This window comes from Poromitra crassiceps, assembly GCF_964638095.1.
Source record: "Poromitra crassiceps genome assembly, chromosome: 5".
Taxonomy (NCBI): Eukaryota; Metazoa; Chordata; class Actinopteri; order Beryciformes; family Melamphaidae; genus Poromitra; species Poromitra crassiceps.
The window spans coordinates 43571334-43598368 of NC_139642.1; the positions used below are offsets into that span (position 1 = coordinate 43571334).

The 27035-nt window shown below is 43.8% G+C and overlaps 3 protein-coding genes across 3 annotated transcripts; 1 reads left to right on the plus strand and 2 right to left on the minus strand.

Moving 5' to 3' along the window:
* Nucleotides 1-3222: 3222 nt before the first annotated feature.
* spred3 (sprouty related EVH1 domain containing 3) lies at nt 3223-4891 on the minus strand (the record flags this gene model as incomplete). The annotated part of the gene is made up of 2 exons (XM_083637603.1): nt 3223-4221; nt 4712-4891. 2 exons carry the CDS (start codon nt 4889-4891, stop codon nt 3223-3225), a joined length of 1179 nt encoding a protein of 392 aa, XP_083493729.1.
* Nucleotides 4892-17935: 13044 nt separating this feature from the next.
* On the minus strand, nt 17936-23222 carry psmd8 (proteasome 26S subunit, non-ATPase 8). The gene is made up of 7 exons (XM_083637237.1): nt 23071-23222; nt 22353-22425; nt 22112-22214; nt 21848-22013; nt 21599-21699; nt 19778-19889; nt 17936-18869 (listed from the first exon to the last, which is right to left on the minus strand). The coding sequence occupies exons 1-7, from the start codon at nt 23173-23175 to the stop codon at nt 18732-18734; spliced, it is 798 nt and encodes a 265-aa protein (XP_083493363.1). The 5' UTR covers nt 23176-23222; the 3' UTR covers nt 17936-18731.
* A 66-nt stretch (nt 23223-23288) lies between these two features.
* Nucleotides 23289-26657, plus strand: nup88 (nucleoporin 88; the record flags this gene model as incomplete). Its single annotated transcript, XM_083637783.1, has 2 exons — nt 23289-23656; nt 24212-26657. The coding sequence occupies 2 exons, from the start codon at nt 23289-23291 to the stop codon at nt 26004-26006; spliced, it is 2163 nt and encodes a 720-aa protein (XP_083493909.1). The 3' UTR covers nt 26007-26657.
* Between the last annotated feature and the right edge of the window lie 378 nt (nt 26658-27035).

Here is a 27035-nt window from a genome sequence, read left to right on the forward strand (position 1 = left end):
ACAGGTTGATCCCGGCAACAGCCACTGTGTGTTCATCAACAGACATGGTTTTTTCCCGGAGCAAGACGCTGAACCCCGACCTGCTCGCTCGCTGTAAGTCACTTTGGATAAGAGTTCTTGGCTAAATCTAAAATGGAAATAATCCGGTGAAGCTTTCCGAAAGCTTCGTTCTGCCGTAATCCCCCCAGGTCTAACATGACACTGTACTAAAACTGGGCTCAAAACAACACAGCCAGTCAATGTTGCTCATATGTATTCCCCTCTTTGATATGAAAGGAGAATGCTGTTGGATTTAAAAGAAAAATCCACCCTCAGACACACTCTGAGATATAATCAATCTGTGATGTTCATGCATTCCAGGAGCTATTTTGTGAAGTAAATCACTTTTCTGGTGGGCCCACTCTCCCTCAACCGGCTTCGTCTACTTCTACTTCATTCTCTGATTTCCTACATTTCCCAGGATGCCTTACAATAACCCCCAGGGAACGGGGCGCAAACTTGTTTCCTTCAGCTGTTCGTTATCGGTTTAGGTAGAGAGAGAAATAGCCAAATTGAGAGTTTTCACCTCTTACTAAAAACATAACTTGTGGCAGCATTGCATTCTGGTCTATTGAGGCTACTGTGTGTGGAGACATTGGCCTCTTCTAGGATTAATTTCTTCCTGTATGCTTGTAGAACGTTGGTACCTGCAAAATATTGAGTCTCAAAAGAAGCTCTTGCTCTTTGAATCTGAGGGACTGACACCATTAAACTATATAGCTGTGCTGAAAATTACATCATCTACATTTGGCCAGTTATCCATGAGAATAAGAAAAATCCACAACCAAACAACAAAATGGACCCAGAAATGCAAAGTACATCACCAATAGATGTTTTTTTCAAGTGTTCAAGTATTTTAGGGTGTATTTTCCTAAAGTCCGACATTACACTGATGGAAACCCTCCTCACATCCGCAGCAGTTTGGATAGACTGCGCACACCGTTAGAACCACAAGGACCATTTCTAATTCTGCACCACCTCATAGATTGCTAAGAGGTAGAGGGAGAGTTTGAACAGGGTCAGAGGGTGGGAGTTAAAATAGCAGCTTCTTAAGACTTCATACTTTAAAGCAACATTCAGCAAACACATCTGCCACTGAGGCCGAACAAAAGAGCGAGCTCATTCATCTTTTCAAGTGAATGTAACATCTTCTCTAATCACAGGGTCAACAGTCTACGGCACGGCACGGCAGTTTCAAACGCCACACACCTGCCAACCACGTGCTGCTGCTCAAAGACAATTCTGTGTTCTGCTTTTTCTTTTCTTTTCTGCTCTGTGTCGGACACAAAAGCGCACCGGCATATTCAGTTCACTGGCTTTTCAGCTTTCTGCTTCTTTTGTCCTCACGTGATCAGCTGGTACAAAAATAGTCTTTCGATACATTGTTCATTGCACTATATATTTTTTTGGTGGTGTCTCGTTTGAAGGCCTAGACAGGTCTACAGATTGGTCGGCATGGGGCTCTGTCTTGTTTCTCTTTGGGGTGGGGGCTGTATACGCTCACTGTGTACAGTAGGTAGAACAGACTTGTAAGCACCTTGACTGATTCAACAGGTACAGGGATGGGATGTCATGTTTTCTATGATTAAGAGTCTGACAAACATGGAAAGATGTGGGGGGGGGGGGGGGTCTGTGTAAACTGTGGGCGTTTTATGTTTGACATGTTCTTGAATAATTTTTAACCTTGTTTATGGTTACAAAGGACCATGATGAATCACACTATGACTTTTAAGCCTTTGTGGTTGTCATTGCAACTTCCCTTACATTAATTGTCCCTTTGCGTTTGATAACCTTTCTCCCACAAAGGTTCCTACTTTAAAGGAGAATTTCGGTTTTTTACACCACGGTCCTCATTTCCAACTTAAAATATTATGTTTTACTCACCGAAATAGTTTGGCTTCATTCGGATGCCCACGGAAGATTTTAGCTCCGAGTAGTCTCCTCAAACAGGCTATAACGAGAGCCTGCGGCGAGTGCGGGGCATGCTGCACATGCTCTCTAAATGACACTTTTTCTGTCAGATCACGGTTCATTATGGTTGTAAATATAATTATTTAGCTAATAGCTAGAAGCTAAGCTAACATCAACACAGCAGTCGGCGTTGATCTGCCCCGGATGGGGTTACAGTGCCCATCTTCCCCCTGTGAAACCACACTTCTTCAGAGGAACCACAGAAGGGGGAAGATACGTTTGGTGAGTAAAACATAATATTTTAAGCTGGAAATGAGGACCGTGGTGTAAAAAACCGAAATTCTCCTTTAACTCTTCTACAACTTTAACCAAAAGACAACACTAGTGGTCTCAGATGTTCTTACCTCCTTGATGCCTGCACTCATTCATGCTCATTGTCTCTAAAGCTCCCTCTCCCTCTCCCTCTCTCCTCTCCTCTCCTCTCCTCTCCCTCTCCCTCTCCCTCTCTCCTCTCCTCTCCTCTCCTCTCCTCTCCTCTCCTCTCCTCTCCCTCTCCCTCTCTCGTCTCCTCTCCTCTCCCTCTCCCTCTCCCTCTCTCTTCTTGACCAGGACTTGAGTAACATCTGAGGTCAACTTAGAGGTAAAGGGTGACATGCTCTGTTCATCTGATTGATAAACAGGCCAAGACAAAACAAATATCTTCCCCAATATCTCATGTTTGTGAAAGTGTGTGCCATTGGGGGGTTCTGTCAATATGTTTTACATTTAATAAAATATACAAATTAAAATGATAACAATCATATATATAAACATCTTTTGTTTTTTTGTTTTTCTCTCAATAAAAACAAACAAACGGACATTTGAAACAGTGTACACATCATTGCTGCCTCTGCCACTCTCATCCTTCAAGTCTCTGACCCCTAACTCTAGACCAGCCAACCCTCTGTAAATCCACTATGAAGGCTGCAGGTGAATCCCACAGAGCCTGGTCTGAGTGCAGCGCACCTTCAGCACAGCAGGCATGGACCAGTGAGGAAGGCCTGGAGCAGGCATGGACCAGTGAGGAAGGCCCCAGGTTGAAAAGAGAAAGAGCGGAATGCAGTGGAAGGCTGCGGGGCTTCGAGGGCCACGTCAGAGATCTGGGTATACTAAGAGCACTGTCCCCACCGCCCAACCGCTAAGCTCACCCTCCTACGTCCCTACAGGTACTCTCTGATCTCCTGACCCAAACCCCTCGGTCCGAGGAACCCCAACCCACCCCCTAGCCTGATCTCATCGGACCGCCTTGTGCTTTCCCCCACAGCAGCCGCACCTCTCCCCACACCGCAGGCAGGCGCGCAAAGGCAGGTAGCAGCAGATGCAGGGCACGAAGAGCGACAGCGCCACGAGGACCAACCAGCGGGCGCAGCACAGGGGGTGCGGGTGGCCCCCCAGCGAGTCCTCACATGAGCAAGGCTCCCAGAATTCCCCCTCAGAGTCCGACATGCAGTGGTACAGCAGACTCTCCGCGCACCACACACAGGTCCACTGGCGCAGGCAGTGCAGGGCGGGGTCCGGGGCGTCTCTGCAGCGGCCTCTCCCGTTCTCCGATGCGCTGAAGACGGAGCGGCAGTACACGCAGCGGGACGAGCACGACGACGAGCCCTGAGGACACGGGCTGTCGTCGTCGGGGGAGATGGCCCCTGGGTCGCTGCCACCTGTGCCGCCGGCCCCTCCCCCTCTCTTACGAGTCCGTGATCGGGGTGTGGCCAGAGAGGTGTGGATGCAGCAGGGAGAGGGCGAGCCTTTGCCCGTCTCCTGGGGCGAGCCGGCGCCTGAGGACACGCCCGACACGTTGGCGTTGGGCACGGAGGTGGGTGAGGACGAGGACAGACGCTGGGCGGCTTTACTATCCAGGCTCACCGTCACTTCGCAGCCCGCCGTCCCCACCCCCGCCAACTCCTTCTCAAAGCGCACCACGCACAGCTCCGACTTGTCCTGGAGACTCCCCCCGCTGCCCACCACCACACCCCCAGTCAGACCCCCGACCATAGTCCTGGTGGCCCCCGCCCGCCGGTAGTCCTCGTAGCCTCGGGAGCCCCACAGGTCCTTGCAGGGGTCAAGGCTGCGCAGGTCTCCTTCCTCCAGCAGAGAAATGGTGGGCGAGAGTGGGGACAGAGGAGACGAGGCGGGGGGGCCCGCGGGAGGGGTAGGTGGAGCGGGAGGAGGGGGCGGGGGAGTCGGGGGGTTCAACACGGCCGTCGCTTGCTGCTGTCCCGGCCTGGCGTGGATCTGCAGAGAGGGGACAGCATTAAAGAGAGCCAGAGAGTAAGAGTGTATTATAACAGCCGTTCCAAAAACGTTTTCATCTCAAGGACACCCCAAATAGATGAGCAAAAGACGACTGACCCCCCATTTGATAAGATTTTGTCCTAAAGAATGCCATCTGCAAATATTTTTGCTGTTAGATATGACTTACAGAATTACATAGATGTCTATGCTGTAGGTGGGAAGACAGTGAAACAGTCGACAAAATAGTCACACTTATACATTCTCAGATTGTGCTGAACAGTTAAACTGTTGAACTGAATCATGAGAAGAGCAAAGGAAGACAAATGCATGCATCTTCTGAAAACTGAGTATAGAACACCATATATTTACTAATAAATCAACTAATGTTGAATGAAACCACACTGCGACCTTTTCTTTGAGCATCTTGTCACGCCATCGCTCTCACTGTGAACCACCTGGATGTTTTAGGAGCGTGAAGGCATGGTGCTACCTGAGCGGGTGTCTGCGTGGTGCCAGCGTGGCCAGACGCAAAAGCAAACTCTTCAGGCCGCACGAAGCAGGTGGCGGACGACTCACTCGTCACAATGGTGAGGGGTTTGGGAAGCATCTCCTTCCTGCTGTTGGATGACGACTCACTTCCTGTATGGGACTGGCAGAAGCTACATGTCATCACCTGTGCACTGCACTGCACTGCACTGGGCGCGGCAGCGAGGCGAATGAGCCCTTTCAGAGAATTCAAACATTCAAACAGTGAAAGATACTCACAGCTTGGCCATCATCCTCGGTGTCTCCCTCTTCTGGTGTGGAGGATGAGGGTGAGTCGGAGCCTTGGTGACATAAAAAGAGAAGGTTTATGCTTCCTGGACATATTCTGAAGTCACGCACCTGGTAAAACCATACTGATCACATGACCTCCCATTCTGTTTCATTCTAGGGATCAGTCTGGCTTCCAGCACCCCAGCGATTTCCAGAAATGACTAGGTGCACAGGCTAATCAGGAACCTGCCTCATAGTTAACAATGTAACCCGCCAATCAGCTGGTAAAACAGTGTGGCGGCTCCTGAGCAACGGGCGGCAACGTTAATGTTAGTAGTAGTGATTAGTAGAGTAAAAACAGACATACAATGAATTTATTGCAGAAATAGACTGAATAACAATGAAACAAGAACAAGAGTATGCACCAGCAGAGTTTCTCTGCGGAAAATAAGTTTTCGCTCTTCTTTCGAGTGGATTTGGATTGGATTTGGCGATGCTGATTGGCTGAAAGAGTTGTCTGTCAAGGCAAGTACTCCTGCCTAGAGCCCTGCACGGGCCTCAAATCTAGGCCCTAGCCCGGCATGGGCCATACCTGTTCGGGCCCGAGCCCGATGTGAGCCCTACAGCTTGTTAGAATTTCGGGCCTGAGCCCGGCCCCACCAAAGTGCATTAAAACACTTTCAACACCACAATGTGTCAGTTCAATCGTTAAAAAGCAAAGCAAAACCAAAAACAGGCAGGCCCGGCCCCGGCCCAACTAGTGATGTGAAAATCAGCCCTAGCCCGGCCCTAGGGTCGGGCCGGGCCCCGGGCCCCCTCGGGCCCGAATGCAGGCCTCTACTCCCGACCAGTGAAATCACTGGGGCCTGGCTGGAGTCCACACTGATCCACAGAACGAAACGGAATGTGAGTTCACGTGATCAGGATGGTTTTAGCAGGCTAGCGCTGAAGCTGATCCAAACAGAACCCACTGAAATCAACTCTCATATGGATCATTCAAACATGGCCCGTGTGTGGCTCTACCTCTGTCCAGCTTGTCAATGACAGTCTGCAGCCCTTTCTCGAAGGAGATGGCGTCGGCGGGACTCTGGAACGTAAGGCCGAACTTGCGATCCTCCACTCGCCAGTGATGGAAGATGGGGTTGACCTTGTTATACACCAGCCCCCTCTGCACTGCACACTCAAACATCGGCTGAAGGCACAGAAAAAGGAACCCGGGGAATGGAGAAGGGGATTACTTTACCAAACTCAAGAAATGCCCGTTCCTCAAATCATGCCCGATGCAACATGACTCAATACAGCCAGAGATCAGCCGTTAACACACACGCACACACTCACTGCTCGATCTTTCAGTCGCTCTCCGCGTATGATGTACTCTCGCCGCCCCCTGCCTTCGTGACTCCGCCCCTTACATATGACCACGTGACTGAGGCCGCCGCCTCCAAGTTGCACCCAGCCGCCACTGGAGTCATCACGTGTCATCACCACTGCACGAACACGCACACTGTCAGGGAGAGCGAGAGAGCGAGCCCAGGCCCGAGCTGATTAAACAATGCCATGATAAACACTGGCATACAATGGCACACACACAGATACACACACACACACACACACACGCTCCAATACACATGCACACACACATACATACACACATACATACATACGTACATACATACATACATACATACGCACACGTACACAGGCGCACACCCACAAATACATGCAAAAACGCGCACACACACTGATACACGCATGCACGCCACAGTGAAAAAAGCAAGAAGAGCCTAAGTCAGCATATTAGAAATGCACAGCAAATGTCAGTGTGAGGCGAGTTTGTTAAGCTCTCTGAAGCTCTGTTGAACTAAGATAACATGATGAAATTCACACAAAGAAGACAGCATTGACAGCTAGGCCTATACGATTACTGAGGAACACTATGACAGCTCTGAGGCATATATACAGCCAGTCGCCCAGTACATGTAGCGTACAGACATAACAATCGCAGGGCAGTTTTTATGATTGTGGTCACATGATGGAGGTAAATCTAATTTTAATTAGCATGTGATGATTGTAAAGGCCAAGGGGGGGGGGACAAATAACAAAACGTTTGGACAGGCAAATGACATTATTTCAAATATTCTATAGAGCATAACATGGGGATTCATTTCAGATTGTGATTATTGCGAGTATCTATGCGAAATGTACTCAGAATAAAGGAACTATTATTGTGCAAATGGATAGAGAGAAAGCCAGTGGCGAGGAGGAGAGATGACCGAATGGGAGGAGGGAGGGAGGATGAGTGTTTCCCAGATAGATGTATCAATGAACGCACCCATTCGCCATCCGAGGCCGCGGCATTCTTGCGAAAACAAGCTCTTCCTATCGGCAATCGGCTGAATAATTCATCACCGCAGCTCGACATGTGCATTTAACGTATGCACCCTCCCCCCCGCCAATCACACTGCATTTTAATTGTTGCAATTATTTTACATTATACACTCCTTTTCTCCATTCCGCCCATTGCTGCACGCACTCATTAACACACGGCCGATATTATGTGAATTTATGAATGGGATAGGGAAGCGCATCGGAAAGGGCCGGTTTTATCTTATATTTCAGGGAATTTCATAAATACAATATACGATCGCGTGTGGAATAAGGGAGATAAAACGAGTGGGTGAGAGGATGGAGAGGAAACGAGAGATGGGGGAGGGGAGAAAGGGAAGAGGAGGAGAGGAGGGGTGAGGACGAGGGAGAGCGAGCGAGGGAAAAAAATCACATTTCATTCATAAAGTTTGGCTTTAAAAATCATAATGAAACCCCGAGACACGTTGATAAAAATCACAACGCCTCCATCCCTCCCTCGTTGTTTGTAGCCATGTCTTGAATGACGCGATGCTGGCCCCAAACTCGCCATATTTCGTTTTTCCCCATTATATTTCACACATAGACTGATTTATTTAATGCTTAAAAACTCCACACACCACTTCGTGACTTTTTCCCCAATCGCAAACCACGCATTTAGTTCTCAATGGCATCATAGATTTTTTTTTCCCTTTTCTTTTTTCTTCTTTCTACTGTTCCCATCGTTTTATAGGTGACTTAACATATTTATCACACACTGGCATGGATGTATTGGCAATTGGGGTGTATACTGTTGATTCAAGACTACGTAATGGTGTTTTTATTCTCAGCAGCCTGCTAAATTGTAGTGCACCAATAGTGATAATGCATGATGCTGGATTGGTGTAACACTGACGGCGGTGGCGTTCTCTCTATCCGTTTAGGCGAGATGGCTCGAAAATATTATACAATGTTAAAAAATTAAAATGTAAGGACTTACTCGCCCTCCATGGCTCGGTGTTGCCCGCCGCTTGCAGCAGCCCACCCCGGGGTCTCCTCTCTCTCTTTATCCTCCTTTCAGGAAACACTCACTGGCTCACCCTCATTCTCTCTCTCTATCTGCTCTCATTTTCCTAATCTTTCTCTCTCTCTCTCTCCCTCCCTCCCTCTCTCCACCTTGATGTCGTTTCGGTGTATCAGGATAGGCTTGAGGTTGCAGCAGCCATTTTCCGCTGGCAGCATCCTCCCTCCCTCCCTCCCTCCCTGTCTCTCTCCCTCTCTCTCCAAATCACTCCCTCCCTTATTTCCCCTCTCACTCTACCTGCCAACACATCCGCACTAATCATTGACAGCATCATGTGCTTTAGGTAGGCTGTAGGCTCTTAATATTGTCAGCGGAATCATATGTGAAAATAATTATTCAATGAAGTAGGCTACTGGCCTTTACTGATAGCGCTATGCAGCGATGTGATGCAAGTGGTGAATGAAAAGGTGGATGACCTCGGGCCGATCCTCTCCTCATCATAAAGTAAAGAGCCACCAATGAGATTATATAGGCTAATCATATATATATATATATATATATATATATATATATATATATATATATATATATATATATATATATATATATATATATGATTAGCCTATATAATCTCATATAGCCTATATATAGGCTTATATAAACTTATTTGCTACTCCCCCCCCACCCCATGTTTGTCAATGTGCAACATAGGCCCATGGGCAGTGGGCCTATGTTGCACATAATAATATGGCCTTTTCACAGCAAAAGCAGAAAGTAAAGTAGGTGCAACCAATTTCATTATGATGGTTCCATTCCATTTAGGTGTCCAGTGCCGGCTCCCTTAATGTTATTGGTTACACCTGCTTTACCACCTCAAAACGGTAGCCTATGTGAAAAGGGCCTAGGGGCTAGGATCCTTGCTCTCAGCCATGAAACAGCAGTTCAGCACCATGGACAGCACAGCCTCCGCAAATACAAGAAATGGCATGAGCGATTTTTTCCCCCCGTGCACGGCCAGTAGGCTACTAGGAGATGCTGCATGTAGGTGCTGCATGGTCAGTTGCAGAACATCAAGGAATGACGATCAAAATTACCATTATGGTTTAATATTCCTACAGAAGAAAGTTTTGTTTGGTAATAGTTTAGTTTATTATAGGAATACTAGTTGGTGCCAACGCCTGACCATAAGTATGATATCATGATGACTCTACATTATTTTATAGGTTCCTTGGGATGATCCAGGAAGTAAACAGAAAAAACGCTACTTGTCAACACACGCTACATCAGTTTGTGTGACAGTGACGACATCCATTAATCATGGTCGGCTCGTTGGTCTAGGGGTATGATTCTCGCTTAGGGTGCGAGAGGTCCCGGGTTCAAATCCCGGACGAGCCCGTTTTAAGTAGTGCTTTGACAGCTCGTAGGCCTTTAACCAACATTATGTAGAGCAACCGGTGGACTGTACTTTAAAATCCCATGTCGAAAATTATTCAGAATATCCTGGAGCAAGACACTGAACTTCTACCACCTCAGAAAGACCATGCAGATGGCTCTACCAATGCTGCCTAGTGTGCCCGTTAGTGATGGTGGTGTTTATGTTGTTTGTTGTCTCCAAGTCATGTGAAAGGACGGAACTAACAAATTTTATTTACTCAAATTGCTGTAGGCCTACTTCAACTTTTTTCAGACTTTTTTAAACTAAGTAGCCTACCCTAGCAGTTAGAATTAAGGATCCAGATTCGAACCCGAACCTAGTTCACACAGCGATTGTCACGCTGACCTATCTGTTGAACCAACGCACCTGGAACAAGTCTTGAATTTATTAAGTAGGCCTATATGATGTTTCACTTTATATTAGGGTACACAAAAAGAGTAACTAATGATCAGGTAATGATTAAGTACTCATAAACTACTCAGTATGATGCACCAATTTACAATAGGGTACACAAAAGAGTAACTTTGTACAGGTAATAATTAAGTAATGATTCAGTACTCATAAACTACTGAGTATGATGCACCACTTTACAATAGGGTACACAAAAAGACTTGTAATGTACAGGTGGTTTTCCTGCTTGGCATCTCTGCCTGCCGCACCTCCTCCAGTGCACTTTGTGTCAGCTGCAGGGTCGTCAGCTGGTACCACCGTTCACGGATGTTTCGCCCCCTAGCCAGTACACCTCCCGGTGGGGGGGCAGTGGCTTCGTGGGGACGTCTTCCCACGCCACTCCCTGCAGCTGACCTCATTGGGGTGTTGAGCCCCAACTGCTGTCCCTCCTCCGTAGCCACAACCAGTAGCTTGCCTTCTCGGCCTCCTCCGCCAGCTCCTTGATGGCTTTCTTTAGGCTTGTTCCAGTCATTCCAGCAGCACAACTAATAGACAGGTAATAATTAAGCGATGATTCAGTACTCATAAACTACTGAGTATGATGCACCACTTTACAATAGGGTACACAAAAAGAGTAACTAATGGTCAGGTAATAAATAAGTAATGATTCAGTATTCATTAACTACTCAGTATAAGAGTAACTAATGACCAGGTAATAATTAAGTAATGATTCAGTACCGATTAAACCAGCTTTGGGGAAGCTACTTTGAAAGCATATAGCTTGGGAAGCTACCAACTACTTCACCATTGAAGTAGTTGAAACTACAGCAAAGCTACCCTGGGAGAAATGTAGTTTAGGAAACTACAAGCTAAGCATAAAAAGTAGTTCAAACTACTTTGTAAAATTAAATTATGAAATTAAATTAAATTGACAATGTACATGTATGATATATGAAATAAAATATAATGGCCTACAAAAAAGCACAATGCCAGCTAAAATATGCCTCTTAATTGAGTTTATTGACACAACAGTATGAAAACTTGGAGAAATCAGATGCTAACACCCACACTGAGGAACAGCTCAGCAGGATGAGCAGCTGTTTCTCTGTCTCTGCATGAAGGGCTGAGTGTCGGTTCCCGATGGAGGAGAAATGTTGTTCCGCAAACGGGTCTCCCATCTCTTGGAAACACACTGGCTGACAGAGCGCCTCCTACAGCCCACCCCTCAGTCACTTTTGAATGGCAACAGCCAGAGGAAAGAGTGAAAACCACTGAGAAAACCAGTCCTAAGAGGTCTGACCTGGTGACACAGAGGGTTATCTTGCTGCCCAGCAGTATTGAGCCCTGTGAAGATGGCGGGCAGGAGACGAAGAAGGTAGAGGTAGAGGCAGGCTTCAAGTTCCCCACAGTTGCTTTATTGTGGAGAAACCAGGCTTTTTTAACATGTTGAGTTTCATAGGAAAAATACAAAAAGCTGAAAAATACTCTAAATTGGGTTTTTTAAACAAGACAAAATGTCTCAACACAAAATACCAGCATGAAGAGATCACACTTAACTGGAACCCTTAGCCTAGGCTAAACCCATCCAAACGTGGGCCCTAGCTATCAGGCCAGCCGTCATGTCCATTCCTTTCTGGCACAAGGTAGAGTGAGCTGACTCACAAGGGGGCTTGCCAGCTAAATATTCTTAGCCCCTCCCACAAATGGAGCAAACAATTAGTGTCAATTAAAATGAACAGATCAAGGGTTTCATTCTATACAATTATTTAGTACATTGGCATCATTGAATAACTAGATGACAATTCCATATATTGCAAATGTCCCGATCAACATTCTAAGACACTCATCTTCATACATTTCACTCTACTCAAAAACTCACTTGGCACAATCCACTACCCCTCTCTTCCAATGAGGGTGGACTCCTCCGCCTCTGTTTCACACACCAGGCCTAAATGAAGACTTGCCATGTGTTAATTAGCACCAACTGCACCACTGTAGTGAGACAGACTACAATGAATAAAATGTCACAAGCAAACAAACACCAACTCAACAGTATAATTATATAGGGCATGGGTGTCCCCATGACAAGCCCTCAATGGCTTTTGAGGTTGTGGGTTCGAGTCTCAGTCAGTTTTGAATGGACAGCCAGAGGAAAGAGAAGAAAGTGCCCACAGATTAGCTACTTAACTATTTCTAAATTGACTAAAAGCTAAAATATATCCTTTTGACCCATAGCCAGCCACTTCAAAAGTCATACAGAGAGAAATACAGCATCAGTGGCAGTCCTTTGTGGTTCACTGTGTATGTCAGCTGCCTTCAGAGAGAGAGTTTGTGAGTTCTAACCTGGGATATGCACAGACTGAACTTTTGTCTGTCCTTCTTGAGGCAGCAAAGTTATTTGTATTGGAATAAAAGTGGAAATAGGCAAACGTTTCATAGTGCACTGTGAAAGGTTCAACCAGCCACACCTGAACAATCACACCCAGGTGGTGCTAATTAAGGGTCTTAAAGTGGTAATCCACAACAGCTGGGCTGGATTAGGTCATGGAATTGATGAGGGAGAGAAATCTGCCCTCAGGAAACCTGGGTTACATCATAACCATCCGTTCATCTCTATGCAGTCTAAATCCCATAGAGATAGGCACAGTGCTTATCTCTATACCGTCTATATCCCATAGAGATAAACACAGTGTTATTCTATAAAGTCTGGCCCACTGACTTAAAGATGGGTGCAGTCAGATTATTTAAACAATCTTTGAGCAACAGTTGTACCAAAGGTTTGTGGCTTTGTGTTGTTATTATTGTGGAAGAATCTTACAAATTGGACCTTGATGGTATGGAAAAATGCCCATGGATTCTGTTACCATTAGCCTACATGAAACAATGTAAGATAAATCAAGGTCCAAATGATTGCAGTAGCTTTGAATTTAGAAACTGAGAATCATGCAGTCTTATTGAGATTGTTTTAGACTAGGGTTCCAGCCCCGTGCTGCGTCTGCGTGGCCTCGCCTGCTCTATTGGCATGCGCAGCACACAATTGCTCAACTTCGCATCACTGATGACATCACAATTGCTCGAGTGACATCACTGATGATGTCATGGACCTTATGACATCATTATTGACCAAAATCATCACAAATCTCACAATGCGGGACCAAAAACATGTCCAAAATCGCAAACAGCCAATCAGAAACAATCCTCCAACAACAGACAGGCAGGTCTGTGGGTTTGTCTGTATGGTCAGTGCAGTCGGAACCCTCCTTTGCAGTATAGTTTATTGAAGAAGATTTATTTTCAAACTTGAATATCTTAAATTAATTAGAAGTGTAATAAAAACAAAAAATGGGTTGTTACTGTATGCCCATTGCCACTTTTATTTAAATACAAATCTTTTTGCTACCCAAAGATATGTGGACATCTTGGACTTGACCTCACAAACCTTACCTCAGTAGGTAACTGCCATAAACAGTGTGCCACCAAGACACTGCCACTGCTGCTGTCACCATTCAAAAATGACTGAGGGTCAAACCCAAGTCTTCAAGGGTGACTGAGGCCTCAATGATGCAGGGCAGCAGGCCAACTCTCTGTGCCACCAGGCCAGAGTTCTGAAGGTAGGTTTTCTCAGGGCTTTAAATCACTCTTTCCTCTGCTCTTGCTGTCGCCATTCAAAACTGACAGAGGCTCGAACCCACGACTTCAAAATTAACTCAGCTTTCACGCATTATGTGCACCTTTTTTGTGGGGAAAAAACATACACAAATTATGAATCAAAGTATAGTCTTTATGCATCTTAAAATATGTTTTGAAGGGATATTTTAAGTTGAATAGTATTTGAATTATGAGTTTCAGAAAATACTTTTTACTTTTATACTTTTACATTTCAGAGCCTGTACTTGTTTATTTTTACTTGAGTAATTTAGTTGAATCAGTACTTTTACCAGAATCTTTTTTACACAATTAACTAAAAGTGTGTACTTTTCCCATCTCTGCTGTAATATGTCTCCTCCATCAGGAATATAACCAATAATCCACCTGTCAGGTAGTGACACAGTGACTCATCCTGGCGAGCTATGAAGTGTTTGTGGAATTGAACGAGTACTTCCTCTTACAATGCTTTCTTATTGTAGCTTTAAACCTTGATCTGTGACTGTTGAAGTAGGTCCGACAAGGAGATAAGAGAGGAATATGAGTATGTGATTTGAAAAAGAAAATTGCGCTTCACAATTAGGAAGTTCTTTACCGGACTTAAGAGCCTGAAAATCTTCAGTAAATATCCTGCAGTCTTCTTTTTTTAAGATAATTTTTTTGGAAGGCATTTCTGCCTTTATTTAGATAGGACAGTAGGCAGACAGGAAAGGATGACATGCGGCAAGGACCTTGGGTCAGATTCAGACCCGAGCCTCAAGTCGTATGTGCTACCAGGTGAGCCACCAGGACGGTATCCTGCAGTCTTTGATGTCACCTGGACCAGATCTTTCCAGGTACTAAATCGGCTGGGATCCAGTAGATGGATGCTGATTGATCTGTGTGAGGCCACCAAACAGGTTTCCTCAAGTCAGGGAGTGGTGTGTGTGTGTGTGGTGAACACGAAATTGTTCAGAGGGCATAACGACAAAAGCTCTGTTCCATCTGCGAGCTTCTGTCAGCTGTTTTTACTCTGAAGGGTTTGACTCCAGTTTGGATCTCATTATCAGTTTCTCATCTTGCTGCTGATTCATCCTCTGATCCATGTCCACTGCCAAGGGTATAAAGACCATGTGCTAAACTGAGGGACTGCTGGTTACACTTCAAGCCTTGGCAAGTGGCACACACACCCATCAAAGTCTGAGGACCCAGAGGGAGATGTTTCAAGGGTGTAGTTGATGTGCAGATGATTGAATGGCAAATGATGACAACAGTTTTATGATGGGCTTTTCGACACTTAACAAAAACCTTTTCTCTAGTGGCAAATAAATAAGAAGTTACCCTGGCCCAGCAGTCAAATCACCTGGCCTAATGGACAAGGTGTATGATTTTGGATCAGAAGACTGTGGGTTTTAGTCCCTTTGTGGTCAACTTTCTAGTTCAGCAATTCCAGAAGTTTCTTTTAGAGCTTCAGGCATTATAACTGTGATTGGTAGTAGTTGTCAGTTTGTGACATGGTTTTTCCACGAAAAAGGTGCACATAATGCGTAAAAGCGGGGGGAGCGTGAGATGAGAGACAAACAAACAACGTTACATCATACTTGTCTGTCATGCATTAAAATTAAAATAACTAGCCTGTTTTGAAAAAATTAAGGAGTAGAAAGTACAGATATTTGTGTTAAATTGTAGGGAGTAAAATGTAAAAAGTTGTCAGAAAAATAAATACTCGGTAAAGTACAGATACCTGAAAATCCTACTCAAGTACAGTAACAAAGTATTTGTACTTGGTTACTTCCCATCTCTGGGTTTAGGCATGAGGAGTGATGATTGGTTAGGTTAATATCAGGGTAAGAAAAAGTCCACAATGAAAATAAACCTTTTGATTGACTTTATTCATGGATATAGACAATAACAGATCCACAGGATAGCATGTAAAAGTGTAAACACTTATTTCCAACATGGTCCATGATGTTTTATTGTGTTCTCAACCTCAATGGTTTTTTAAATAAACTGTATGTATTCCTGCTGGGCAGTTGTATAGGTATCTTTTTTATCAATTATCAAATAAATTCAATCAATCAATCGGCTTATTCAATTGTGGACTTTTTCTTATCCTGATATTAACCTAACCAATCATCACTCCTCATGCCTAAACCTAACCAATCATCACTCATCATGCCTAAACCCAACCAATCATCACTCATCATTCCTAAACCTAACCAATCACTCCTCATGCCTAAACCTTTGCATGTGAAAGTTTCTGACATTGCCTTGTGGACACTTGTAGTATTATAGCTATATATTTTTTGGACAAATTAATTTAAAAACTACATTTATTTTGAATGACGGCTAATGTGCTGCGTGCCATATCTGGTTTTATTTGGGGGCGGTGGGGGGGGACTTCATTATAAAGTAACTTTGAAGTCATGAAAATCAACTATTTTCTTAGCACCCCCACAGATTGGTCTAGCCTCCCCCAATCCCCCCCTTAGAAAAAATCCTGGAGCCGTGCCTGTTCATTTTATTGCCCAAAATTGTAGTTTGTAGTCTGAGTAGTTAAACTACACCAAAATGACCAAAAAGTAGTTTAACCACTACGCAAATATGAATGTAGTTGAACTACCAGCAAGCTACTACAAAATGTAGTTAAACTACATAGTTCAACTACATGTAGTTCACTACTCCCCAACCCTGTTGACTACTCAGTATGATGCATCACTTTACATTAGGGTACACAAAAAGAATAACTAATGGTCAGGTAATAAGTAAGTAATGATTCTGTAATCATGCAGTAACAACTCTGGACTGGAGCAGCACTTAAGGATAAAGAACGATAAACGATAAAGGTAAGTGGTGTTAAGTAATAATGAATGAGTCACTCTTTGGAGTGAACAGCTTTGATATACCTACAAAATAATCATTAACTACTTATATATTCACAAACTCACATTTAGGTTACTAATCATTAACCATCTATTCAGGAATTGACCGACTAATCAGTAACTAATGATTAACTAATATATTCACGAACTGACATTTATGTAAGGGTTAATAATGCACGACGAGGTGTCCATTATCACTTTCGGTTGCTTCCGCGAAGTCCCTTAAAAAGTGATAATGGACACCTCGAAGTGCATTAACCCGCTTATACCATGGTCACTTGCCAACAAAACAAGACCATTCATTTATATTTTCATGTGTTTTGCAATCAAAATTTAGTTTTTATAACCTTGGAGATGATTTAAGAACCGCAGAGAAAATGGTCCCCTCGCTCAGACCGCAACATTGGACATGATGCTCACACGTGTTCAGAGGGCAGTTTTGTTACAGTCGGGATTCTGCAGGGCGCAGCTCGCCCCCGCTCAGCTTGCAGAGGCACGCGCGTCACTTAATGGCTTAGAGCCGGCTTCTGTCAGGGGAGGGAAATCTCCTAAACGAAAATCAAAATTGTAAATAAGTTATTTTTGATAAACTGAGCACACAGGGGTGATTTAAATACTTACTTTGACAGACTAATTTTTTTTCTCAACTTACAAAAGTGCCATATTAAGCCTTAACGGGGGTATAGAGCTCAAACTGCTCTCTTGATAACACTGTTGAAACTATGGCGCATTGATATGAATGGTGAACAGACCATTTGGCTGATGACTTTACCAACTGTACATTATCACGTTTTAATACACTCTGCAGCCAATCAGAATCGAGTATTCACCCAGACCATGGTATAATAACCATTAATGAACGATTAACTACTCTACTCATGGAAGTGACCGACTAATCAGTAACTAATGATTAACTACTAAATCCACGAGCTGACATTTAGTAATCATTAAGTAATGATTAACTACTCTAGTCAGGAACTCAGATACTAATCATTAACTAATGACTACCTACTCATTAACTAGTGATTGACTAATGACGAATTATTCATTAACTATTAGTTAATGATTAGTTTACTAGTAACTACTACATTATTTGTGTACATTATTGTAAAGTGTTACCAGAAGACATCCAGAAAATCCATGACTGACATCCAAACATGATTTGTTTTGAAAACAGTTTTAGTTAAGTTCTTATCTAAATTACATGTTTGCAAAGAAAGAAAGTTGTTGATCAAATAAAACTAAAATGAACAATTGTTCAAAAAAAGTATGATTCTGTATTATTTATTTCAGAGAAATATTAGCATTTCCAGATCAATTGGATTACAAACCATCTAGGGAGGACAAGAGGTTACCATTTAGAAAACACTCGGAAACTTCAATGGCAATTCTCTGTCAGTTGCTAGGATACAAGGCAAGGGCAACACATGTCTGTGAGCACTACTAAGGAGAAAATGAACTTTGTATACAAAAGGAGTTTGCTTATATTAAGAGGGAAACTGTTTGCCAGTTGTTTTGTGTGACAATCACATAATTGTGATTGTAATGAATACAATCTTGGATTTGTGAATGAACCGAGAGCTATGTGTCGAATGCAGTGGCTGGATTTAAAGTTTTTTTTCTTCTTGTCATCAGCTGGCAAATACCCATAACTGACAAAATAATCAATGTTGGACAGATGGCTACTTGGGTAAGATTCAGTCCAGCACTTAAACCTTCCAATTTCTTTCAAAAAGGCAGATATGTAGAAGTTACTAAACAGTTCTAAACTAAACTAAACTTCACATAAGTAACTGTTTGTTTCAGGAACCCCTATCCTTTAAAATGAAACACACTGCCACACCTGCAGATAACGAGGAAAATGTAAGAATTAAGAAACAAAATGTTTATTGAATTTTGAGGTTTGGGCAAAAATTTGACCAATCTGACCAACAAATGAGCTCGTATCCCTCACCGAGACTGCATTTGAGTTGACTGGATGTGTGCTATATCGGCCGTGTGACACACAGCCGATATAGCACACGGTGCACGTTTTGAGTGTGTTCCTGGGGGCGGATTACACAATCATTTCCAGCTGCCGTGCATATTCGATGACCTGTTGTGCCAGTTCTGTGGAAGGGATGGTCACCTCTTCTGTCCGCTGCTGCTGACTGGTGAACGAGTAACAGCCATCCGGGCTCTGACTCCATCCCCTCTGTAATTGGGGGGTGGGGGGGGGGGGGGGTGGACACAGAAGTCAGCTTCCACCAATTTTGTTTCAATTCCATTAAAACTGATTTTTCATGATACCGGGAACAACAATATAACAGACTTCGGTTGTTTAAAGGGACAGTTCACCCCCCAAATCAAAAATGCATATTTTTCCTCTCCTACACCTGCCAAATGTTTCACCGTGCAGAAGGAAGCATTCTAAACTTACAGCTAAGGTTAGATGCATGCTTCCTTCTGCATGGTGAGATGGGTGGCAGGTGTAGTTCGGTCAAAAGAAAATAGTTCCTCCATGTAACTGGTCACAACAAGGTCTGTGGATTATCTTGAGTAATCGGGTCATGATTCTTGGAAAGAGACATTGCTGTTCCATTGTATTCAAGAGAAGGCAGACATCTCTATGGCCAATATCTCTAAAACTCAGCAACTCACGCCAAAACGATCTATGGATAAATAGCACTACAGAAGAGGGAAAATAGGTATTTTTGATTTTGGGGTGAACTGTCCCTTAAAATACTTTACCCAAAAGCAGCCAACCAAGCAAAATCGTATTTGCAACGACTTGGGTTATTTGTGCATATTCGTCAGTATCAAGATTATGCTAAATTAGATTCCCCAGATGCATGTTTCACACAAACTAATGTAACCAATGAGCATAGAACCCACTATGCTGAGTCAGCTGTAGAAGGCCCACAACTCGGGCGACAACTTCACCTCCCCTCCCATTGAAATTTGAATTATACAAATATGACATTTTTCATTTATCTTGATACACCAGAGAAATCAAATGATTTATTCTTGTTTCAATTCAATACCTATATTCAGATTATGTTGAAAAAATTACCCATCATTTTAAAGTTTTAAAGTTCACTTCCCAAATGAAAACATACGTACCTTCTTGGCATACTCTGTCATCTTCTTTGGGGAACTGAAGAAAAGCACACGGGTGGCTTCATTGAACTGAATCTGCTCATACGCCTTCTCTATGCAACCTGCAATCTCATCACTGCAACACAAAGGTCACAATTTAAAGACAATGAAAATAGTATTATTCTTCATATCTGCCAATTACAATATAATATAATTAATATATCATGAACAATAGCTCATGCATATAAAAAGGTGACATTTATATTTGTTTTTATTTGTATTGCTGTTATTTTTGTGTGTGCCTCTATGCCCTCTTGGCCAGGTCATTATTGTAAAAGAGAATGTGTTCTCAATAATCTACCTGGCAAAATAAAGGAAATGATGATGGTAACATTTCAAAATCTACAACAGGCACTGGCCCTGGAACAACTTATCCTGACAAAAGCCAAGAAGGGCTGCAACTAACAATCAGTTCCATCAATAGAGGGATGATGTATTTTTGTAGGACAACCCAGAAGTTAGCATCATGCTGGGTTCCCTCATCTCGAAGTTAATGTGATTTGTGTGTGGGGATTTTGATTAGATGCCTGAAATCAGGCCTGTGCTTAACAAAAGTTTATGAAACCGAGAACCAGGGATGCAAACTCATGGAGTGAAAAAGGTGACAGATACCAGGGCAGACACAAAACCACTCAAAACCATTCCCTTAAGTGCCCTATTTTTGGATCAAAAAGGTGACTGCCACCTAAAGATGACTACTTTGCATCTCTGGAGACATTTGTGTTGAGCAAGATAATCTTCACAAATGAACACTTTTACGAATTTTTAAGCTTAACTGCGATCGCCAAAAATCACAATCGCTAGGAAAACCTTTGAAAAATCATAAAAAATTGTGAAATTTGTGAAGATGATCTTTCTGAACACTAAGTTCTCAGTTTCATAAGCTTTTGTTAACCAGAGACGTTATTCCATAACCTTGTGATGCAGCTGGATTTACGTGAGATCATGATCACACAACAAATCCATCTTGCCACGTTCCAATCTATTGCTTTGAATCCAAAGCACCAGTGGTTCGCACCAAGAATCAGCATCCTATGAGGCAGCTACAGGCAGGATTTAGGTGTGATGTCGAGAAGCAAGCCCGTGATAAACGTGATGGACAGATGGTTCGTCCAATCACCTGTCAGGTATTTTTTTCAAAGTGCCTTCCCTTTGAAACTGTTTCCCAAGTGACTCGTTCCAAGATCGTTATGTGAAAACAAACCATCTAGCAGCGTCAGGTTACTTATTTCAGGCAACTAACCAAAATCCCCATATAAAAAACCCATTGACTTCGAGATGAGGGAACCAGGCGATGCTAACTTCCGGGTTTTAGGACCCATTCCTGCGGCACTCTATTAATCTGTTTATTATTTTCTCAACTAAATTAGTCAAGAAAATAACCGACAGATTAATCAATAATGCAAATAGACCAAACTATTAATCGATTAGCAATCATAGTTTGGTCTATAAAATGTCACAAAATGGTGAAAAATGTCAATCACTTTTTCCCCAAAGCCCTATGACATCCTCAAATGTTTCCTTTTGTCCTGACCAACAGTCCACAAACGAAAGATAATCAATTTACTGTCATAGAAGCCTAAAGAAACCATAAAATATTCACATTTAAGAAGCTGATTAAGATTATTTATTTGTATTTATTTATTTTTCTTAAAAATTAGTCTAAGCGATTGATTATAAAATAGTTGTTGATCCATTAATCGTTGCAGCTCTATATAGGTTATAAAACATGTGCAGAGAACTTATGCAAAGAGTGTCAAAATAGTTTACCATAACAATCCTTACCGAATAGTGTCAAGCAGAATATCTATGAAAAAGGTGTAGCTCTCAGCGGGGATGTTCCCTTTGGCAAGAAATACCTTGTTGTAGCTTCCCTCCATTAAGTACTGAAAATAGAAAAAGAAGGGAATAGGTATTGGTAAACTCTACAGGTCCCTTTTGCTATTTATACATAAAAAAAGACAAGAAAAAACATGTAACACTTCCACCGGAAATGTTTATATTTATGCAATATTCTAGGGTAATATGCAGTACCTGCTCTAAGGAGACTGGGTGTTTGATATATACGTTGGCCTGAATGGCCTGTGCGCTCAGCCTCTCGAGTTCTGTGTGAAACTCAGACACACGATTCTGTGAGAGCAGGAAGAGCAGGTTCAGCCCAAGCAACTGGTGCATGTAGGCAGACTCAGGCAGCTCATCCCTTAGCGAAGAGGGAAAGAGGAGGGATGTCAGAAAACACAATAAAGACTGCTAATTAACAGGATCTGAGAGCACACAGAAGTGGCAAGGTTCCATTACTTGTAGTCAAAGTAGTAACATTTGAGCTGTGCCATGTATCTCTCAAAGGAAGGGATGTCCTTCTTGAGGATGCTCCACAAGGCCCCAATTTCCAGCACATCACCTGAAACACAGTTAGAAAGTTGTCTAAATTAATTATGTTTTGGTTTAGCCCTGAATGATAGTGTCTTACCAGGAGGCAGGAGTAAAAACACATACGTTTGTTTTTAGTCAATGAGCTTGAATGATCACAAATACTCACGAGCTAAAATGAGCTGTTGTTTAGTAAGTGTGGTCCCTGTGGTAGGCAAGAAGTTCAACTCCAGTAAGGAAATCTGTAACGAGAAGTTTGGCATTATTTTCCGACAACATTGCCTTGTAGATCGGGTGCCTTGTCAGTCACAGTGTGATGCTTCTGTAATGCGTAGTCACGAGAAAACAACATCAAAGATTCAAACCTGCTGTCAACTCTACCTGCAACACTGACTGGCAGAAAAACATCGCCTCACAGCGAAACAGAGCGCATTTGTAAACTCACAATAACATGTTACGTTACATTTTATTCTATTGTAATGTTAGTAATTAGTGTGTTGCTTGCTTAAACGACACCGAAACAACTTGAGTCTGGCATTCCTTTTGGGAAATATCAGTTCCAGGTACTAAAGTTATGCCTATGGACAGGGTCCATTAGCAAACGTTAGCATTTACAAGACGGTGGTGTTTGCACTCTAAAAGCAACATTACAGTCGTAACACAAACCCTGTCTGGATGAAACCATCTAAATGTATATAGAAAGATTCATTTCCCAAACATCGGAATAATGTTAGCAATGAGTTAGCTATCCTTTGTATGACAATCTAACGTTAACGTTAGCGTAACCTACGTAGCCTCAGTAAGCTAACAGTGCTAGCATGTCTTCCCGAACAGTGTCGTGTTCGACTAAACACACAAAACATAAAGCTAGTTAGATTAAGCTCTACCTTCAGTTTGGTCAAAAGTTCTCCGCATTTGCTCAAGTTTGGATTTTTCTTGTTCCACTCAGCTTTCAATGTTTCATACAGCCCCGCTGTCTCTTTCAACGCCATGGTGATTCTGCAAAATATGCGACACCGGCCACCCGAATACGTTAAATTACTGTCGTAAAAAGCTTGGTTGCCATGCGCAGCGCTGCTTGCTTTCAGACAGACGGCTGATCAAGATGGCGGCATTTACTGGAGAGCGTTGGCTGACTGAATTACCAAATCACAATATTTTTAGTAAATTGCGAGAGAAGCTTGATTCAGAGCCCAAAGCAAATGACAGAAGGGTTGCTAAAAACCTTACCTTCTGTTTGAACGGAGATTTCTTCGCGTGGAACGACACAGACCGCGCGTTTCACACGACCAATTTGAGACAGCTGAACTCGGAGAGTGGAGGGAGCGGGAATGACTACCAAACTCTGCTGTGCATCAACCCGCCTCGCTTTGATGTGTGCCAGGTGCTGCTCAGCCCGACCCAGCACCACGTCGCCCTCATCGGCCAGCGGGGAGCCTCGGTACTCGAGCTGCCACAGCGGTGGGGCAAGAGGTTTGTTTTTTAAGATCCCCATTCGCTACTGTATTGTAACCGTAGCTACTCTTCCTGGGGGCCCCATTGATGTTTTCAACACTAATGACAGGAAATAAATCAATAAACACCCGCAAAATGCATACCCTCACAATAATGCGTAACATAACCACTAAAGACACACACGCCACCAACTCAAAGCCTGTCTAACATACAAGATCTCCTTATAGGCCAATCATTTCATCTCTTGAATAATTTAAAAATAAAATAAATCACTTAGCAACTCATCCACTAAATCACAAATAAAATGCCATGGGATGGATAGTTCAAAAATAAAAAGTAATATAGTTTACAGTTATTATACCTTGTGTAAAATAGTCTTAATGTTTTGTTGGAAAGGGGGGGAAATGGCAATGAATTCCATGCCACCATTGCTCGATATAATGAACTGTTCTAAACAGAGGCATGTCTATCTGAAAAAAGGTATAGCTTACCGTAAAGTTATTTCAGGAGTTTTAGTTATGCTATTGTAATAAAGCACACTAGAGAATAATGCAATCTGCTTTTTACACTTAGATCCGAGTTCGAGGGCGGACGGAGCGAAATCAACTGCAAGACCGTCCCCGTAGCTGAGCGCTTCTTCACCAGCTCAGCGTCAGTGAGCTTGCGGCAGGCAGCTTGGTACCCCAGCGAGACAGAGGAGCCCCACCTGGTGCTGCTCACCTCAGACAACAGCATCCGCTTCTATGGCTTGAAGTCACCCCAGACTCCGGCCAAAGTGCTGTCTCTGTCCCAGTCAGAGGACGAGAGCAGTGTCCATGCCCCAGTGCGTTCCTACGCAGCATCTCTCGGCGAGATAGCAGTGGCGTTTGACTTTGGGGGGCCAATGTCGTCAACCCCTCGGCAGCTGGCAGCCCAGTGCTCCAAAGAACTGCTGGTCTACCCTCTGTATATCTTGTACGAGAATGGGGAGACCTACCTGAGCTACACTAACCAGGTCAGTGCTTTGGCTGTCAGTAAACCCATCGGGCCCCTCCCCATGTACCCCGCAGCAGAAGACAACTACGGCTATGATGCTTGCGCAGTCCTCTGCCTGCCTTGTGTGCCCAACATCCTTGTCATCGCCACAGAAACGGGCACGCTCTATCACTGCGTGGTGCTGGAGGCAGAGGAAGAGGAAGACACAGGGGCAGTGGCGCAGTGGAACCGTGGTGCGGAGCCAGTGCCATCTCTGTATGTGTTTGAATGTGTGGAGCTGGAGCTCACCCTCAAAGTGGCCACAGGAGAGGATGAGGAGCCCCAGGAGCTGGACTTCACCTGCCCCATCAGACTGCACCGAGACCCCCTGTGCCAGCACAGGTACCACTGCACCCATGAGGCAGGGGTACACAGCGTGGGGCTAACCTGGTTCAAAAAGCTACACAACTTCCTCCAGTCAGGCGAGGAGGACAAGGACAGTCTCCAGGAGCTGGCGGCTGAGAAGCACTGTATTGTAGAGCACATCCTTTGCACTAGACCACTGTCAACCAGTCAGTCAGCTCCGGTGCTCGGCTTCTTGATTGTGTCGGACCTTTCTCTGGGTGCCACCATGATCTGCATCACCAGCACCTATGAGTGTATCTTGCTGCCCCTCCTGAGTTCCATCCGGCCCCCCTCTCCCCCCCTGCTCTGCTCCCGTCCCGGTGCAGGCTCCGTCAGCTCTCCCCTGCGCGGGCTGGCCGATGACTCCTTCGAGCAGCACATCCGCAACATCCTGGCACGCAGCTCCACCAACCCTCTGGTGCTGAGGGCGGGGGACAAGGACACGCCGACGCCGCCCGCCGAGTGCCTGCAGCTCCTCAGCAGAGCCACACAGGTCTTCAGAGAAGAGTACATCCTCAAACAGGACATGGCCCGCGAAGAGATGCAGAGGAGGGTGAAACTCCTGACGGGCCAGAAGAACAAGCAGCTGGAGGAGATGTCTCTGTGCAGGGAGGAGAGGAAGAGTCTGAGAGAGGTGGCGGAGAGGTTGGCAGAAAAGTACGAAGACGCCAAGTATCGTCAGGAAGCCATCATGAACAGGGTGAAGAAAGTGCTGGGCAGCCTGCGCAGCCAGCTGCCCGTCCTGTCAGACAGTGAGAAGGACATGAAGAAGGAGCTGCAGACCATCAATGACCAGCTGAGACACCTGGGCAACGGCATCAAACAAGTGAACATGAAGATGGACTACCAGAAGAAGCAGGTGGATAAGGGCGTAACCCCGGCCAGGGCGACGGTCTCGCTCAACGCCCACCAGAAGAAGTGTGTTCAAGGTGTCCTCAAAGAACACGGAGAGCAAATCGCTGACATGATGAAGCAGATCAAGGATATCAAGAACCATTTCAGTTTCTAAGACTCTGCAGAAGTTAACAAAGGCTTCATTGCTCTCTGCAGATAACCGGGAGGAAAAAACAGACTGAATGATTGAATATATAAACTGAACAAAATATGAAAGCAACATGTAAAGTTTTGTTGCCATGTTTCATGAGTTAAAATAGCACAAAAATATTCTGTACAACTTTATTATTTCACTGTTACCGAGTGTTTCCCGGGTCTCACACTCATGAACTGTAACCAAGTAAAATCTTGAAAATTGTTGCATGTTGTGTTTATATTTTTGTTCAGTGTAGTTGATGACCCTCATCTGACATTTAACTGATTCTTTAATTTGGGAAGCAAGAACCAGTTACTCGGAAGAAGAGAATGTGTGGAATGGGTAGTTGACATGATATATTTTATATACATGGATGTTACCTATCTTTTCTACTAAATATATTTTGTCTCTTTAAGGGATAAAGGAAAATGCTTTCCTGTTTAACATTGGTTGACATTTTTTACAGAATGTTCTCTAAATGTTTAAGGTTTGGTCAGAAGGACAGAATGTACATTCTGTGGAATGATCAGATAACATGGGGATATTTTATATGGATCATTCAATCTAAGCTTACTGAGCTACTATAATCAACATTGTTTGCTTATCTCTTTGGATATAAAATAAACTCAAAAATTCTGTGAAACTTGCTAGAATGGTTGTTTATTTTATTTTTTATTTTGTTTGTCTGATTGGAACTATAGTTTGTCTTTGTTCATATCTGACAGAATCTGTACCTCCGCTACCAGCCTACCATCTACAGTTGGACACTATATCACTATTCTTAGTTTATTTATTGCCATTTATTGTTTGAAAATACAAGGAATAGAGTCAATCAACAAAAAATGGCAACAGCCTTTAACTTAACCAATACCTACATCCAGAGACAAACAAGAACAAGTAAAAATGGCCATTACAGTAAACCAGAACATACATCAGATATTGTTCCCACAACAACGTACCAGAGCAGTGAATATACAAGGCTTGTGACGTAATCTGTAGAATACACTT

Coding starts and splice junctions, on each gene's coding strand:
- psmd8 (XM_083637237.1), bottom strand. CDS start 23,175: ATGGCGTTGAAAGAGACAGCGGGGCTGTATGAAACATTGAAAGCTGAG. Junction 22,014..22,111: donor TGTTACTACTTTGACTACAA/GTAATGGAACCT, acceptor CTCTTCGCTAAG/GGATGAGCTGCCTGAGTCTG. Junction 19,890..21,598: donor ATTCTGCTTGACACTATTCG/GTAAGGATTGTT, acceptor TTTGTGTTGCAG/TGATGAGATTGCAGGTTGCA.